This window comes from Cucurbita pepo, chromosome 10, assembly GCF_057944985.1.
Source record: "Cucurbita pepo subsp. pepo isolate OVF chromosome 10, ASM5794498v1, whole genome shotgun sequence".
Lineage (NCBI taxonomy): Eukaryota > Viridiplantae > Streptophyta > Magnoliopsida > Cucurbitales > Cucurbitaceae > Cucurbita > Cucurbita pepo.
The window spans coordinates 569,669-588,931 of record NC_141807.1 but is presented as its reverse complement, the minus strand read 5'-3'; the positions used below and the strand labels follow the sequence as shown (position 1 = coordinate 588,931).

Below are 19,263 nucleotides of genomic sequence, written 5' to 3'. Positions count from 1 at the left end.
ACCCTTTTCACCTGTCGGCCCAAAGTGCAATAAAGCCCATTTCAATTCACATGTCGGCCCAAAGTGCAGTAGAGCCCATTTCAATTCACGTGTCGGCCCAAAGTGCAGTAGAGCCATCAAAAGGACTGTTTTATGAGTCGATCAATGGGCCAATTTGATACGTTTTTACAAAAAGGGATAGAAATCTTTCAATTAAAACAACTTTTTCCTCAATATCTCTAATCAGTAAACCGAATCCGATAATGAAATAAAAATAATCTTTATATTAATTGATTGATATTGGAGAGCGTACACACGAGTTCATACCAATAAAGATGTGTTTCTTACTTATAAACAAATATTATTTCCTTAATTAGCCAATGTGGGACTTCCTCCTAACAATCTTAAAAAATTAAGAACAAAATCGTTATCAATAGAAGCCTAAGTTAATATGAGACGGGATTCGGTCAAATAATTTCTTGAATTTAGGGAAAATGCATGCACGAGGTGTTCTTATTGGATTTATGCTCAAACACTGATTAAGATGGTTTTCACACTTTGTCACAAAAATTATTTTTTGAGTACCAAACTCCCATTTTCCCATCCTTTTTCGTCACGCAAATTACACAAGATTTTCATAATTGACACTTTTGGTCTTTGGCCAAAAACATCAAACACTTTGATTTCGACAACTACATGCATATTTATCACAATTTCAATTTCGATTGTCTTTTTTTCCTTCCACTCACCGTTCAATCTTATAGACTCGTTCAAAGTTGGTATGTGAATGACATCGATTCATTCACGCACTTGTTTTAAATGTTGTACGTACAAAAATAGCTTTTTCACATTTTAATATTAAGACTAAAAGATAACTATCGATTATATTAAGGATGAAAGTGGACCTATAACAAAATATGAAAAAAGCGAGCGAGGGTGGGGTTTGTTGTTCATTCCCTAAACCGTAATTTATTGCATTCGAGCTCTTGTAAGCTCATGTGGCACGTATTCACACACCGAGTTTAGGGTTTCTTCGTTTTCTAGGTTATTCTCATGCCGAATGTTTCGTTTCGTAGATTATTGGCGTTGGAAGATGTTTTAGGTAAAATGAAAAAGTGGGTATTTTTTTTGGTTGAATTTTTTAGGAGAGAATGAATTGATAAAGAGAAAAGCATAGAATATTTAGCGTAAACGTATGTCATTACATCACCAATTAGGCTTAAAACAGGAAGCAATTAAAAAGCATTGGACAAAGAAAGTGGAAATATGAGTTGGAGTTAGTTTTATATTTTGTATATATGAGTTTGTGGGGATTCATTTCACCAAATACAACCACCAAAATTTGAATAAAAAAGCTTAGTAATGATGCACTTTGGGGGTGGGTTTTGACTGTTTTTGGAAGCTTAAATATCCAAAATTCCTCATATCATATGCTATTTAAGTTGACGTTTCTTGCAACTTGCTTGTTCCATAGACCTTGGCACCCAATTAATCTCTTCTTTTTTCTATGAATTCTAATTCGCTTTTGACTCTCAACTTGTGGGGTTCCTTTTTTCGGGTAAAAGCTTCGATTTTGAAGTCATAATCTTGAGTTTGGTACACCGTCCATTTGCACTATATGCACAATTTTTCTTGCAATTCCAAGTTGGCCCGTTTATGCTTACTAATTTTCTACCTATAATCTCATTCTTTTGCTGTTCTTTTAGCTCAATCAATCCGTTTAAGAAAAGGAGAATACTTAGAGAGTTAGTAACAATGAAATAAAGTCGTACTTAAGATTACCCAAGTCAGAGATTCGAATGCTCTTGTTGAACTCAAAAAAATAAAAGTTGGGTTCATTTAGAATTATGTTCTAATCATGAATAAAACACTAACGATTGAACTCGGGTGGAATCATTGTTTTTCAAGGTGTAGACACCATGAAAAGTTGGAAGAAACTAATGTTTTCTTAGAAAGTTTTAGAAATATTTTGTGAGATCGCATATCGGTGGGTTGTTACAAATGGTATCAGAGACAGACACGAGACGATATGCCAGCAAGAACACTGGACCCTAAAAAAAGTGAATTGTGAGATTTTACATTGGTGGGCTATTACAAATGGCATCAGAATTAGATACTGAACGGTGTGTGAGCGAGGACGTTGGGCCCTTAAAGAATAGATTGCAAGATCCTATATATGCGAGTTTGTTATATATTTAGTTTTTTAATTTTAATTATTGGAATTATTTTTTCATTCCAAAAACCTTAAATTATCAAAAAAAAAAAAAAAGAAAAAAAAAACCACCTTAAAAGATGAATTATATTGTCACCTCGTATTAGTTAGGATATGTTTATAATGTCTAAATATCTGTTTAAATCAAAACTTTAATAAAATCATCACTTTAGACTATACATACACACATATATATATATATAATTAAATTGAAAAATAGGTAATTTTTTAAGTAATCCATGGAGCATGTGCAAACAAAACAAAATCTCATCAGAATCTGGCTGGTCTTTAATTTGTTTGATTGAATGGCGGTCGTGTTTTTTTTGGGACACAAGTCTTAATTCGGATGGATCCTTTCAATTTTTGTAATAAAATTTGGTCAAATTTAACGCTTTTTTATACCTAACTCTTGGAATTACATGCAAATAAAATAAATAAATAAATAAATAAATAAATAAATAAAAATATTCCCTTCTTTTTCTACAGCAAATCCACTCCCACCATTCCCATATTATATATAATTAATTTAATCACACATACATACCTAGTTAGCTAATTAGCCAGGTAGGTTAAAATTAGTGATGAATATTAATTAATTATTAATTAGTGGGTTAATTAATGGGTGTGGCAGTTGGTAGTTGATTTCTGGTCAGTCAAATTCAGTTAGGCATCCCCTTCCAATTATTAAACCATTTTTAATTAAATATTTGTAATATAGAAATAAAGAGATTAGGACAACACATGATTTGCATCCCAATACCCATACATCGTCTTTCAATTATAATTCACCCATAAATATATATAATATTTAACTCTATTTTATATTCAATTTACCTAACTAACTATGGGTTTTTTTCACTTAATTACCTCCCCATACCATCTAAACATTAAAATAATATTATTTATTGGATGCTAAGCTTAAACCGCGTACTAACCACATATCCTACGTAAACAAAATGCGAACTACTTCATCTTAATTTATTAGAACGATCGGAGTCGAAATAAATAGACAAGATTTTGCATATATTCTCTTCATGTGCGACCCAAATCGACAAGAGAAAAGACAATAATTAAGTTGTTAATAAGATCTTAATCACCAAAACCCCCATGTTACTTAAGATTACGAGAATCTCACATGTATATACATATATGTGTAGTAGGAAGCACATGTACTATTGTTGTTCATCAATAATTATTGTGTTTAATTATGACCAACTTTATTTTAAATTTTGGTCGATCATATCTCTGTCAAATAATTTTAAAATTTAGGATGTAATATAAAATTAAAACTTTGGACTAATCAAAATTTAGCATATTCTATGAAAAGGAATTATATGATTGAAGATATTGCATTATTTTGGTGACCATATACATTGTAATTCAAATTTTTTATATATATTTCAGATATTCATCCCTTTCTTCCAAATCTTGCTTTAAATCATGAATCTTTATACTTACTTTTTTTTTTTTTTTGGTATTTATGGATAGTTTTCACAAAATAAATAAACCCGGCAAAATTATAGTTTAACCTAAAATATTAACACTTAAAGATGTCCATTTTATCTGGGTTCTCGAATAAAGAGGAGATTCCCTGTTTAGACAAGAAATAGGGGAGAGAGTGGAGAACATTTTTTCTCTGTTAAATAAATAGGGCCAGAGACCGGATTACATTTCTTGTTCCTATCCTTGCCTCAGTTAAACATAAATATAATTTTAACACATAAAAAAAAAATAGTTAATTGTAAGACTCTAAGTCTAAGATTTAGACTAAAATTACTGATTTATTAAGATTTTTTTTTTAATTTTTTTAAATAAAAATTATATTAAAAAAGAAAATTTTATAATAACTATTTCAAAGATATAATAATAAATAAAAAAAATTACTGTCGAGAACTTAATCACCACAAAATAAATGAGGAATTTTGCTGATATGGAGAATGGAATAGATGGCGGGGATAAAGATGAAGAAGGCTTCTCGGTCTCCATCCTACCCTATAAACATCTCTATTAACACCCTTAAATTAAATTATCTAAGATGAACGCGTATACCTAAATGTTTTAATTTTATGAACTATCGATTTTATTTTAGGTTCCAACTGATGTTCGACATAAATTGTTTTTTTTTTTTTTTTTTTTTTTGGTGGAAGGATAAATGTATTAATTTTGGAAGGCATGGTGCAGTCCATGTGCGCCAACGGCTAACAACCACAATAACCACCATCTAAACATATTTAATTAAACTTAACTTTTTGATTACTTCATCAATGAGAACATCCATTTAGTTAATATTAAATCTCTCCTTTTTTTTTTCTTTTTTATTAAAATAATATTTATAGTTTAAATTAAGATTATGAGTGCAAATCATGTGCTACTTTTGGGCGTGTAGGTCATGAACACATACATTTATGTTGTGTCGTTTATCCATTTCTATTAATATTATAACTCAATTTTTAGCCTTATCCATGCTAGTGGCTTAAGCATTAAATACAATTTCCCCCTCCATAATGCTAAAATTATTCATATAAATAAAAAAAAAAAAAAACCCCCGAAAACCCTAATCTTGCTTAACAAATTAGCACTACTTCAAATTGGTTCCAAGTGTCGATAAGGGACATTTGTTTCAATTTTATTGGAGCTTTTTTTAAAAGATATACATAAATATAATCGAAGAATTATGCAAAAATGGTTGTTTTAATTATTTGTTTTTTTTGTCGAGGACGTGTCGTTTCCACTCACGGAGATTAATATTAACATTAGTGGGAACTGTCGCTGTTTTTTTTGTTCATTTCCTTAACCAATGAAAAAAAATGGGTGTCTCCAATTCCTGCGTGTTTATTCAACAGAAGATAATTAAGGTTAAAAGTATATAAAGTCTAACAACACACGTGTCAAATGTTAAGTGACGTTAATTTCACACGTACCGAAACAAAATATACAGTTATGATTTATTTTACGTAATTATTAGATTTATTTATGTTATGATCGTACTATAAATTTCTCTCTTTATCTTGTCTTTAATGTCTACAAAATTTTGTGATATTTGTTGTCTTTTAATGTCTATGAAATGACAAAATATGTTTTTGGGTAAATATTTACTTTGCGCGATTATTCAATTATTCTTTCTACCATTTTCCATTTATCGTTGACCAAACGATGTGAAAATGTCTTGTTCTCTTTAAGAACGTGTGTTAAAAAAGAAGATGGAAAGAAACTGAAGCTCAATGTCGAATGATGACAAAGGAGTGGGTGACCGAAGTATTATTGTTACTAAGAAAATCACATGTTTGGAACAGTTAGTGTTATGGATATCTAGCCTTCTAGTGGTTTATAACATGTATCATATTTGACCTAATATCTGAGATTGATTCAAACCAAGTTGGTGAAACAAGAGTTCCAACCCAACATGTCTAAATTTCCAAGTAGAGAGAGAAGTTGGTTTTTTCAAAGAAGACAATGGGAGGGAGAAAGCTCGTTGAAAATAAGAAGATTTAGAAGTCATCAGAATATTTACTAAAACCATCACACATGAACGAGGGTGAGAGTTCTATATTTATAATCATTTACAGAATCAACTAAAATGAATGCACGATATTAGCCTATGATGAATGGTCAAATATGATACATATGGTAAATCGAAAGACTAAATATCTGGAACAAGACATGGTTAAAAGGAGGAGGAATGATTGAGAAAACGAGGTGGGGCTGGTTGAACACATGGGCTTTGCATCCAAACTCACAACTTGTCTCTTCTCTTATCATCACTTCATCACCAAAACACTTAACTTTTGTTAATACTCATTTATGGGTTTAAGATAAACACTTGTAAATCACAATTAGGGCAATAATTAGATGGAGAGAGAGGCGTGGAACGAAGCTTGTAAAGATCATATGGGGTGCCGAAATGTGCCCCCAAAAAGAAATAAAATAAAAAATAAAAAAAAGTTCAAAGATTTTATTAATGTTGAATCTAAAAGAAAAGGAAAAAGTAGTTGGATTCCAATTATTTGATAATATTGGTTCTTAAAGACAGAGATGAACAGATGGCTGTGCTTAAGAATGTCGGATTGTTTAAAGCTTAATCGGACGGCTCAAAATCAAAAGCATATCATTTTCAAACCCCCAATCCATTCTTCTTTTAAATTCATGATAATGATGATGACCATTAATTTCTTTATATATATCCCATAATAAATAATAATTATTATAATTATTATTATTATTATGGAAAATGTAGAATTGGACCTGTCCTCGACCTTCTTTGGCATATTCGCTCCTTCTTATCACAAACTTAGGAAGAGATGGAAAATGTGAAATAATTAACTAAAAAATATCTTTTATTCAATTTTTAAATTAAGAGGGACCGAACCTTCCAATACTTTACTTTATTTTTAATTAATAATTTCATTTAAATAAAACCCAACCCTTCATCCATTTATTTATTCACTTATTAAATTAATGTATAATAACCCAATAATCATTTCACACGTTACCAAATTAAAACAATAATCTCTAACTAATAACATCATAATCATTGATTTTTCGTTTTTATTTTATTTTATTTTATTTTTGTCTTCTTATTTTGCAATATTTTTTCATAAAATATATTTAATTTATCGCTATAAATTTATTAAACTAAAATAATTGTTTTCAGATTTTGTTCAGTAAAAAAAAAAAAAAAAAAAAAAAATATCCCTACAATTGCGGCTTACATTGCAATAAAAGTTGAACCAAAATTGATGAGAGGTAGATAGATATCAAAGCCAAATAGCCAATCACTTTCATTCTTTCGGTCCGGCCGCCGTAGGCAGCGGTGCCGTCCGTTTAGTGGTGGACCACGGCGGAAGACTGGCCAACCGCAAAAAACATTTTTGTTTTGTTGTTTTTTTTTTCCTTGTCAAAATTGTAGACAATAGGAATTAGGGGACTCGAGAGAAGATCAACTTGAAGGTCATAAATTTCGACGCAAATTGTTTATAATTAATATTCGTGAAAATTACGGTTCATAAAAATCTTTTAGATTTCTCTCTCAATATAAATTAATAAAAAGAACAAATTAAATTCTCGACCCTTTTATGTTTTGACATCGACACAAAAAGGTTATACTTGCTCATATATACAATTTAATTAATTTCTCCATTTCTTTAAAAATAATAACTAACCTAAGGTTCTCTCTTTTTAACTTCACTACTTAAACATTAAAAAATATATATTTATAATTAATAAATTATAATAAAAATGAGTGTGAGAAAATGAAAGAAATAATTGTAAAGAAAATGGAGAGGAAGAGGATTAGTTAAATTAATATTATTTGGGGTTATTTTGTTATAATTAATTAATTAATTAATTATTAATAATAAGTAAAGGTGGGTCCGTAGGGGCACAGTGATGTGACCAAGATTTCGTGGTTGAAAGGCACCCAGAAAACGGCCACGTGGGTTGGTTGTGACGCCTTTGAGGACCGAACGCGGGATTTCTTGGGCTATGAAAACGACGTTATTGCAGGAACAAAATGAAAATAAATGCGTAATAATAAAAATAATAATAATAATTATGATAATTATTATTAGTTAGCGTATTTTGTTGTGGTGCCTTTTCCAGAAAACAACCACGTGGTGTTGTGTAAGATGTCTGAAGTGGACCTCTTCATTTCTCTTTCTATCACCGCCCCACTCTCTATTTATACCTCATTTTCTCTCCCTTTCCTCTCCAAAACTTCTTTTTTTTTTTTTTTTAATTTTTAATTTTTTTTTTTTTTTAATTTTATTTCCTTTCTCAATTTCAATTTCTATTTAATTTGGACTCACTCACTCACTCACATCTTTAAACCCATGGCGGCTTCTTCCCCTTCTCCTCCTTGTCTCGATTACTTGGGGTTTCACAATTCCACGAAATCAATTAATGGTTTCAAGAATGTTAACCACATCAGGCAACCTTCCAATCACAACGCCCTTATTCACTCCGCTCTTCACTCCCCTTCTGTTCTTCATTTCCCCAATCATTCTCCTAATTTTCACGACAATCTCATTAAATCCCCTAATTCCAACTGGAATTTCCTTCAGAAATCCGCTTCAATCGCCCTCGACATGGCGGAATCCGCCTTGCTTTCTCACGAGCTCCGCCACCCACTCCCTAAAACCGCCGACCCACGTGTCCAAATCTCCGGCAACTTCGCTCCCGTCCCCGAACAACCTGTCAAACATAACCTCCCTGTCACCGGAACCATCCCGGATTGCATTAACGGTGTCTACCTCCGCAACGGTGCTAATCCACTCTTTGAACCCACCGCCGGTCATCACCTATTCGACGGCGATGGTATGGTCCACGCCGTCACCATCAATGACGGCTCTGCTAGCTATGCCTGCCGGTTCACGCAGACACAACGTCTGGCTCAAGAACAACAGCTCGGACGACCGATTTTCCCTAAAGCGATTGGCGAACTCCATGGGCACTCCGGAATTGCTCGGCTGTTACTATTCTACGCGCGAGGGATGTTCGGGCTGGTGGACCATAAGAAGGGAACCGGAGTGGCGAACGCCGGTTTGGTGTATTTTAACGACCGGCTTTTGGCGATGTCAGAAGACGATTTGCCGTACCACGTGCGTATCACGCCGTCAGGAGACCTTGAAACTGTAGGCCGTTACGATTTCAACACACAGCTTGATTCCACAATGATCGCACACCCGAAAGTGGACCCAGTCTCCAGAGGGCTCTACGCCTTAAGCTACGACGTCGTTCGGAAGCCGTATCTCAAGTACTTCCGATTCTCCCCCGACGGAATCAAATCCCAAGACGTTGAAATCCCTCTTCAAACTCCGACCATGATGCACGATTTCGCCATCACCGAGAATTTCGTTGTAATCCCCGACCAGCAAGTCGTGTTCAAGCTTCAAGAAATGCTCAAGGGCGGATCTCCGGTGATTTACGACAAGAACAAGAAATCCCGATTTGGAATTCTCCCAAAAAATGCCACAAATTCCGATGATTTAATCTGGGTGGAATCGCCGGACACCTTCTGCTTCCATTTGTGGAATGCTTGGGAGGAGCCGGAGACAGAGGAGGTCGTGGTTATTGGGTCTTGCATGACGCCGCCGGATTCCATTTTCAACGAGTGCGATGAGAATTTAAAAAGCGTACTGTCGGAAATTCGGCTGAATTTGAGAACGGGGAAATCCACGCGCCGCCCAATTATCAGCGATGAGAAGGAGCAGGTGAATCTAGAAGCCGGAATGGTGAATAGAAACCGTCTGGGGCGGAAAACCCGATATGCGTATCTTGCGATAGCAGAGCCATGGCCGAAGGTTTCGGGATTCGCGAAGGTTGATCTAGTAACAGGGGAGGTAAAAAAGCATATTTACGGCGGTAGAAAATTCGGAGGAGAGCCGTTTTTTTTACAGAAAGAGGGTAATTCAGGGGAGAAGGAAGACGAAGGGTACATTTTAGCGTTCGTCCACGATGAAAGGACATGGAAATCAGAGCTCCAGATAGTGAACGCCATGGACTTGAAAGTGGAAGCTACAGTGAAGCTGCCATCCAGAGTACCCTATGGCTTCCACGGGACATTCGTCGACGCAAAACACTTGCAAAATCAAGCTTAATTGATTCAAAAAAATCAAAAGAAAGTGATTTTCTTAGGCGAAAAAGTGAGAAATTACCAGAGGGATGACATTGAGACAGGTCCCCGGATTCTCCGTATTCGCATTAAAAACCCAATTACCTTTTTGTTTCTGTTCCTTTTTATTTGGTTTTTTTTTTTTTTTTTTTTTGGTTTATTGAGTGATTTGACGAGGAAGCCCAGCTTGTAGCTTTTGGACAGTTCAGTAGATTTCGAGCTCAGCTGGTTTCTGTTTATTTTCTGTAAAAAAAAAAAAAAATTAATAATAATAATATTTATCGTATTTACGCTCCTTTCTGAGTGATTTGAATTTTTTTTCAAAATTTAAAAAAACAAAAAAAATTGGAGCAGATAATATTAAGAAGATAGAGAGAGAATAATATTGGGTATGAGGGTGTGGGGCCCAGGTGATTCAGAAAATATGGCTGTTAGGGTAAATTTGTTAAAATAAACAAAAAAGCAATCGACATGGAATTAATATAACCCCCTAACATAATTATTAAAGTGAAACCATATTGGTCGGTTGGTTAATTAAATTCCACATTTGGAAATCATGCGACACTAAAAAAACCTTATCACTTTTACTAAAATTATGATATTATTTTAGCATCGATTCATTTAATCGAAAAAAATCAACTTTAAAGATTAGCCATAAGTTGAACGACTAGAATTTTCATCGGTAGGGAACATAAATAACACTTCCACTTGCCCTTCGTCCTAGGTTGTCTAGCTACTCTACAAAAACCTCCCTTTCTTTTCCTTTTTTTATAAATAATATTAATTAAAAAAATGAAAATGAATAAAAGGGTGCTGAATTGAGGCAGCAGCGAGTAGAAAGTCAATGTTTGACTCAATTATAAAAAAAAAAATTATAAAAAATAAAAAAAGTACTTTTTGCAGAAGTTGGAATTTGGAAAGGGAAGTATCTGTGTTTCTTCAATCCCAATAACTTAACCTTTATTTATTATTATATTTCTTTTGTGTGTACAAATTTTCACCCACACATTTATCCATCATCTAGTTAGCCAAATCAAATCACAACTTAGAGCGTTTGTTATTCGGATTATTATAATCAAATCCCCATATCATTTTTAAAAATAATTCTTAGAAATTATGCATGCAATAAAGTAATCAAGATTTTTACAATGTTACCAGTATTATAAATTAAGTTATGGGAGATAAAAAAAATGAAATTGAAAAGATTATATTAAAAGGAAATTAGGATTGGTAGGAGAGGGAAGGAGACATCCCCAAAATATGTATGGTGATCAGGTTCAATGTCATGAGAGGCAACCACACAACCAACGGCAGTTATATAAAAAAAATATAAGGCAGCCCACAGAGGCAGAGCCTGGGTGTGCGTGCGCCCTCCGTGTCCATCCGCTTGCGGCGCCATATGGCTTCTTTCTTCTGCTTTTTCACCTTTCACTCTTCTCTTCTTCTATATTTTTTTTATTTATATTATTGCATTTATTGCCAACAAATCTGCAATTGAAGGCCGAAAAACGCCTCCCCCACCCATCTCTCCCTCTTTTAATAATACCCACAAAAAAAAAAGAAAAAAAATCTCATACAAGTAGAATGATATCAAAGCTAGACATAGACGGATGTGTCAGTGAAGAGGTGGTTTAAGAGGTAGAAGTGTTAAACGTCTCTCTAGTATTCGCGTTTTTAAAATTGAGATTGGTAGTGATATGTAACGGACTAAAATGAACCATATCTATTAGTGGTGAGTTTGAGCTATTATGTGATACTAGAATTTTATATTCTCAAATAATATCTAGATGTCGGGAGGTGACGTATTATCTAGATGTTGGGAAGCGACGTATTAGTTAGAAAATAAAAAGGAAAAAGGAAGGAGGCCCTTGAGAAATTGAAGAGTTGTGTAAGTGTTTGTGTGGGTATGGAGTGCCTACAGTTTTGGGTATAAGACGATTGCATAGATAATTGGTAACAACGTCATCCTTTAGACCAAAATAATAATAAAATAACTATTATTCTTCCCACATTACTGCTAACTCTGTGACTCACGCAGCTTCATTTTCCCGCTGCTGTCGCTTCCCAATCCCTATATTTACGCATCTCATCATAAATGTCTATCATTTCCTCTGCCATTCCTTCATGGATTATCACTCTTTTTTATCTTTTATTTTTCTTTCTAAACTCCGATATTAAATTATTTATATATTCACATAACATCGTAGACTCTTCAAGATCTTCCAAATAAAAAGGTGATGAAAATATTTTCTTTTGTCGGGTAAGACTCGATTGCTGAAATGACCAAATTACCCTCGCCCCGAAAGACGGAATATAAAAAGAAAAAATTTAGACGGAGCAAAAAGAAACGCCAATTTAGTTGCTTTCATGCCAACATGTTACTAATTTCATTTTGTGTTGATGTGTGGGCCCATTCCCCCCTTCCCCTTCATCTCTTCCTATTGTAAATTCCTCATCCACCATTTCATACATAACCGGTAATCTACGCACATCCACACGCATACACTAGGGCTTTTAAGGTCATTTTCACTCTTATCCAAACGTCGGTTTTTCGATAGCCTTCTTAACACTTCTACATACTATTTCAAATACGTCTATTTAACGTAATATCCAAGTCATCATTTCCCTTTCAGGTCGAACTTTGTCTCGATTGACTTCCAATCATTACTTCGTTATTATACCTATACTCACTTGTTACTACTATAGGAACGAAGTCAAAAGTCGGGATAATTACTACTTAAAATATTACCTTTAATTTTTTTTAATACATAAAGTAACCCTAAGTAACAAGATTGTTTTAAACTCACCCCACTTCTTAAAAATCTCAAAAGGTTTGAAGGGTAGGATGGGTAATTACTATGAACAAGATGCACCGACCAATGAAGGTTTGCCGGAAAAGTGGTCGGCCGACAATATATATAAGAAAAAGGCCCCATTTTGATAATACAGTTGGGCAATTCGCCCTTGAATTTGTTGCTCTACAGGATCATCCATCAACGTCATTTCGTTCACAACAGGCTTTTACATGTTCTCGACACATCATGAACATTGTCTCTCAATTACCATTCATTTGCCTGTTTGTGTCTTTGGACACACCAATTTCCTCGTTTTTTGATTGATCCACTTGCCCGAACAGGCTTCAACTTGCATGTGTATGCCCGAAAGCAATCGGCCCCAAGATACTGACTTAAAACCTGTTTGGAATAACTTTTTAAAGCGTTTAAAGTTCATCATTATGGTATAGTAGGTCGAGACTAACCTAACCTAATAATTCTCGATTAAATTTTATAGTTTCAATCAGTTTTTTTATTAGCTTTAATTTAATGATCTATATAGTTTAATTTAATTGTGTGAATATTTAGACTTAGAAAATAAGAAATAGAAAATGATTAATACGTGGGTAAAAAATAGCGTATGATTTTGGGTTGTTTTATCATTCCTTCTTTTAAAAGCCGGTTTTGGGCCGTATGTTTTAATTGGGCTTGATATATGGTGTGGGCCGACCGAGCATTTTCAGTTATGGGCTTTCCTTTATAAAAGCCTACAAAATGTTGGTCTTGGTTTGTAACGTGGGTCGTTGGCGTTGACTTTTTTAGATTTATGTTGTAATTTTAGTTCCTGATAATATTTTTTTTAATAAGCACCTAACACAAATCTTTTTTTTATTATTATTTTGTCTCTCTTAATTTTTTAACTTTTTACCTAATAAATTAGTAATTTATTTAACACTTAAAAAAAAAAAAAAAGATTTAAGACATCAAAAGCTCGAAATTTTTCTGGTAAATTTGTAAGAAATGTGGTTGGCGCCATTTTAATTAATTAGTTATATATATATATATATATATATATATATATATATATATATATATGCAAAAAGGTAATTGGTGGAGGGAGAAAATGGAAGCGCTTTATCTTTTGGGCACCATTGTCAGTACCTTCCTCACCTCTCTCATCCTCTCCCTTCTCCTCCACTTCCGATGCTTTCTCGGCCGTCTTTTCTTCCGTACCACTGCTCCGGCCTGTTCCGGAACAGGAGAAGATTCCGTCACTTTATATGAAGGTATTGTTTGGCACCAGCGAAGGCGCCCTGTCCACCATTCTTTCAGGTACGCTGTTCGCTATGCCCTAATTGACCTCGACCTCTCGCCTTCCCCTCCGGCTAATCATCTCTCTGCCGACGATGCTCGCCGAGTAGCTGCTACCTCTGGACCTGTGTAATTGCTTGATTCCTCTCATCTTCTTAATTCGAAAACATTCCATTGTTTACTTACTATGTTTAAGTATGTTTATGGATTGAATTGAAGCTTCGTTTCATTAATGTTACTTTCAGTTCTCTTCTGACGATTCCATCCAGTGTGGGATATGAACAAAATCCGTTGAGTTTGTATTACTGCTACGAAATCGAAGGCTCCGCGCAGCAGTTGAAGAAATGCATAGCTGAGGCATCTTCTTTTCTTTCTTTTATATGTTTTACATATATTAAGTATAAGCCATGTTTGAAAATGCATAGAAGAAATTGAAGTCAAACAGATGCTTGTTTTGTTTAGGTAACTAATACGCCATGGGGTGAGAGAGTCATCTTTGTTTTCAATCCAAATTCTGATTTAATCGCTAAGCCGTTGCATGTCAGTCCTTTTATGGTAAGTCTTGCTGGTTCTGTTCCCTTTCTTTGACATTCCATTTGAAAATTTATGTTCAATTATAACTATAGCCATTTTCTTCTAGCTGCCCTTTGCATATAGATGCGCGAGTTCCCAATCTCCATGACACTTGCAATCAATTGGTTTACTGTGGTTTTATTTTCCGTTACATGTTCATAATTTCAGGACATGCTTGGGAATTGGAGTATCAAAGCAAGTGCTCCTGGTGAGTATTTATCTGTGGCAATCTCAGTTCAGCACCCGGAACTTGGTGACTACTTTACTGCCACTTTGAAAGTAAAAAGGGTGTCCCAATCTTTTGGATCTAGTCACTCGATGTTCTTCTATCTGATGCCTCACAAAGTTGCTATATGGATATATTGGCATGTAAGTGGAATTGGGTAACTTTTGAACTTGTTATTAGTTGTCTTCTTCAACAGCTTAGTGTTCATGTCGTATTCCAGATCAAGTGATTAAACCTATTATCTAGAACCATTTGATTAAATGCATCATTTCATCTTTATCTAAATGATTAGGAGATGCTTTTCGCTGGTCTAGGGTAAGTTTAAATGCAAAAAGCCCATATTCCTATCAAGAGTTTGCAAGAAATCACTCCAATTATAGTTAATTGCAAAAGAAGAATGGTTTCAAAACGATTTTGAAAGAAAGCACCAAGAAGAACAATGAAACTTTGCCAAACCATGAATTTCCTCCCTTCATCCATTGTCAACATTAGATTTCTCTTCTTCACATTATCAATACCTATAGCTTCTCTGGATGGACGAAAAGTAACTGCTCTGGTCGACCAAATGGCTATACCTTTCCCACCTCGCTACACAGAAAATTTTTCTTACCATGTATTTCACTGCCTCAAAATTCAGATTGGTTCACAAATTGACGACTTCAAGAAAAGATTCCCAATCTTTGTAGGATAATTTGTAAACTATGAGTGGGTTAAATGGATAATGTCTTTACGTACTTAGTAATCTTCTTTTTATTTCAATAACACTAAGGTGTGGAGATTCAAACTTTGAACCTCTTAAGCAGTTGAACTATGCTTTGGTTGGCTTAAAGCCATGGATGGAGAGAAATGGAGTCTCTGTTGGGATATGGAGCTTAATGGGTAGATCTGATTTAGAAGATATCATAAATATGATACAGATATATGTGGTTGATATTTGGTAAAGGTTTGATAGAGATATATTTGTTAGATTATATGTTTTAGGGTTAAATCTTTGGAAGCTATATTTAGTAAATTGAAATTGAAACCATATATATACTAGTGGAATGCACTGTCATCAATAAAATCTTTGGCCAATATTCTTTCTTGAATTTTCTCTCTGGTTCTTTGTGTTCATATTGATCTGAGTGTGCACGTTGTTGAGCGATCCTAACCGTCTCAAGCCTTCAGGATAGAAAAAATCCTCCTTTTAGGCTTCTCTTAGAGAAAGACCAAGAGTCTTGAGTTTGACCACATTAACCACTTGGAGGCAAATCTTGTTCTTTTTATTTCTTGAAAGAAAATCCCGATGCCATTTCCAAGTCTAGTTTGAAAATCCAACCTCATTTCTTCTCCTTTCCCCCGCTACTCGACCCCTTGGAACCAGAACAGATTCCACTATGGCTCTTCCTCCAATAAAAGCTATCTGCTTCATATGATGAATCCCTGCCAATATCTCAATCTCAAGGCCGTACTATTTATCTGGCTCCTTGTTGAGAATATCCTCTCTATTTTAAGGTTGCCACGGCCTTGTATGATGTTCGTGCTTTAGGGACATACAGACTTCGAAGCACTGAGTGAGGCCTTCATTGTTTCATTGTCATGTCATCACATATGAGAGCCTGAATAGGTTATATTTGCACTATATGATCCTCTCACTTCTTTCCATGTCTAATAATAGTGCTTGAATTTTCACTTTTTAACGCTTGTGAGACTTGGGAAATGTTTACAACCATACCCCAAGTAGGTCACCTGCAAGGTTTTGAACCCTTAACCATTTGGCTGAATGCTGGCTCTGTCTTCTACTATGCCCAACATTTGGTCAGTTTACCTCTATTATCTTCTTGATTCTGACTGAGGTTTGTTTCTGATCCCCAGGCTTTCAAGCTATGGTGGAAAGGTGTACAATTTCTTCAACATCCAAGGTATACCAACCCTTCATACAAGACAGATGCTACAATTCGTGATCAACAACTTCAATGCTGCCAGGGAATTGGATCAGACGAAAATAAACATCAAGAGCTGAAAAGAGGGAATGACATAGACCATTGTGACAGTGAGAATGCAGCTCGTGAGTTCATTTGGACAAAGGCCAAGTGGCCTTGGGCTTAATACTACTGCTCTGCTGGTATATAGTTACATAGCTCGTGAGTTCATTCTCCACTACATTTTCAATATAACAGTGAAATAATCTCCCTTGTCTCTCATCCTCCCAACACCCACCCATTCTTTGATGGAAACAATGAGCCATTTGTTTAATTACAAATTTGATCGCTGAATTTTAATTCAGTTTATTGGCTTTAATTCGACCTCTTTCGTTGGGTTGTCATTTTTTACTTAACTCGTCTTTGTAATACAATCGAACCGTACTCCTAGTTTATTGTCTTATGTATAGAAATGTACTGCGTATTTAAGATTACAATGTCTTTTAGTGATAGGACAATTTGTGAGGTTTTGTTAGATCGAACTTCAAGGACGACATTGAAATTTTTAAATTATAGGAATCAAATTAAAATCAAATAAACATTGAAATTTTTAAAATTATAGGAATCAAATTAAAATAAGATGGTGAGATACCATCGAGGGCAAGTAAATAGTGTGAATTTAAAAATAATAGGAAAAAAATATTCTTTTTTTTTTTTTTTTTTTTTTTTTTTTTTTTTTTTTTTTTGGTAAGAAATAAACACAAAAAAAACGAGGTAAGAAAGAATAAAGTAAAGCAACCTATAAAAAAAAAAAAGGAAAAAAAAAAAAAAAAAAAGGTCTGAGGCGGCACGTGTAAAATTGGCACACATTTTATTGTTGGGTCCCCTAATTTGGGAGGATAAGGCTTTATTTTGGCCACTTGCTTCCTTTTTTTTGTATTCCCGTCTTTATCACCCTACCAAATTATTTCTTTCCCGCCCTTTTTTTAACCAAATAATAATAATATTTCCTTTTTTTTTTCTTTTTACCATGGGACTAATCGATTAAAATCCATAATTTATTAAAAAATAGAGGGAATAATTATAATAACTTTTCTCATCTGTTCTTTATTTATGATTAAAAAAAAATTAAAATTAAGCTTTACATGTGAAACACATTTATAAATATATTCGAAATAAGTATGATTCTTCTTTATTATCGCACTTAATTTTCAACTATTATATTTCACCTAACTTCATTATCATTATCAATCATTATCAATATTCGACCCATTTTTTTCATAATAGTTCTATGGGAGAGTATAAAATATTAAAAATGCCATAGAAATATATATTTAAAATGGTAATCAAAATAAAATTATACTAAAATGACAGTATTCAATCAAAAAAATAAATAATTGAAAACTAAAAAGGCATAACTGTGGGCTCGAAGTTAGGCCCACCCGAACAAACAGAAAGCTGGCAGCGCCGAACTTAGAAATAAATAATAATAAAAATAAAAATTTACACGTGACAAAAATACGGATTTTTACCTTTAAAAAATTTAAAGTAAATTTGAAAGGTGTTTTCCTCTGATTTTAGGCTCATTTTTCTGTTAAGAAAGTCAATATTATCGATAAACAAGCAATTAAACAAATTGTGGTAAAGTCAAAGGCTTCAACGTTTGTTTAAAAAAAAGTTGAAGGGTATTAATAATTTTTTATTAAAAAAATATATATTTAAAGATATTTTTAAAATATTTTTGAAATAAAGTATTAATGATTTTTCCATAATTCTTTGCTGGGATTATTTTTTTACGAGAAAATTTAATTTATATTCTTTAAATTTTAAGGTTATAGTAGTAAAAATTCCATAATGTGAGGTAACGTAACGAATGTCATCACATGATTAGTTTTCTAATTCAAAAGATGACTTCAAATATTAATTTAAACTTTATCGAGTTAATAAAATAGGTCGAGTGAGAATATAAAGAAATTCACTTTACCTATTAAACCATTAGTCAAAAGAATACCCGCAATATAATTTGAATGAGTTCAACGACTACATCAATCCCATAAGTACAAACCCTAGCCACACGACATCATTAAAATAAAATCTCGACCTAAATAAAAACCCATAAAAGGAACTATGAAGTTAAAGAGAAATAAAAAAGAAATTTGGTCGTGCGAGGTCTTTGTTCCCGTTGTGTTATTCACGCTTTCATGCCTCAAAATCCCTTCCTGAGTCTATTAAAAATATTCCAATACTCGGATGATTATGCATAAATCAATATACGAAATCTCATCTCTGAATGTGATTTTTTTTTTTTTACTGAAAAATAATATGTAATTATGACGAGCCGTGAAAAAGATCAAAAAGCTAGAGACTACCCTCAGCGTCAAAACACCATAAGTAGCATTGGGACGCTACCGAATACAATATAGCGACTTTGAGGGAAACATGATTCATCCAAGTTGTGGTATGAGGAGTCATTTATAACGTGCTTTATTTATCTTCCTAAAACGACACCGTATTCCACCGCTCCCGTCAAGCACTGCAGCTCTTTTTTTTTTTTTTTTTTTTTTTTTCTTTTTTCTTTTTTGGGCCAAACCCATTTTAAAAAACCGTACATTTCTTCAAATTATATAAAGAGGGAGAAGCCGACCACCCAATCCCATTTCTATTATTATTATTTATTT

At 33.7% G+C, this 19,263-nt stretch overlaps 2 protein-coding genes across 2 annotated transcripts; both read left to right on the top strand.

Annotated features, from left to right (window-relative positions):
* Window positions 1-7,755: 7,755 nt before the first annotated feature.
* Window positions 7,756-10,096, top strand: LOC111803113 (9-cis-epoxycarotenoid dioxygenase NCED2, chloroplastic). The gene has a single exon (XM_023687388.2). The coding sequence runs from the start codon at window positions 8,020-8,022 to the stop codon at window positions 9,784-9,786; it is 1,767 nt and encodes a 588-aa protein (XP_023543156.1). The 5' UTR covers window positions 7,756-8,019; the 3' UTR covers window positions 9,787-10,096.
* A 3,587-nt stretch (window positions 10,097-13,683) lies between these two features.
* Window positions 13,684-16,964, top strand: LOC111803106 (DUF1365 family protein). The gene is made up of 5 exons (XM_023687380.2): window positions 13,684-14,014; window positions 14,131-14,242; window positions 14,348-14,440; window positions 14,627-14,827; window positions 16,539-16,964. Exons 1-5 carry the CDS (start codon window positions 13,698-13,700, stop codon window positions 16,770-16,772), a joined length of 957 nt encoding a protein of 318 aa, XP_023543148.2. The 5' UTR covers window positions 13,684-13,697; the 3' UTR covers window positions 16,773-16,964.
* Window positions 16,965-19,263: the final 2,299 nt, after the last annotated feature.

Excerpts from the sequence above, each read along its gene's own strand:
- LOC111803113 (XM_023687388.2), top strand. The coding sequence starts at position 8,020 with ATGGCGGCTTCTTCCCCTTCTCCTCCTTGTCTCGATTACTTGGGGTTT.
- LOC111803106 (XM_023687380.2), top strand. The coding sequence starts at position 13,698 with ATGGAAGCGCTTTATCTTTTGGGCACCATTGTCAGTACCTTCCTCACC. Across the intron at positions 14,015-14,130 it reads GCTGCTACCTCTGGACCTGT|TTCTCTTCTGACGATTCCAT; the intron begins GTAATTGCTTGA and ends TGTTACTTTCAG. Across the intron at positions 14,243-14,347 it reads TGAAGAAATGCATAGCTGAG|GTAACTAATACGCCATGGGG; the intron begins GCATCTTCTTTT and ends TGTTTTGTTTAG.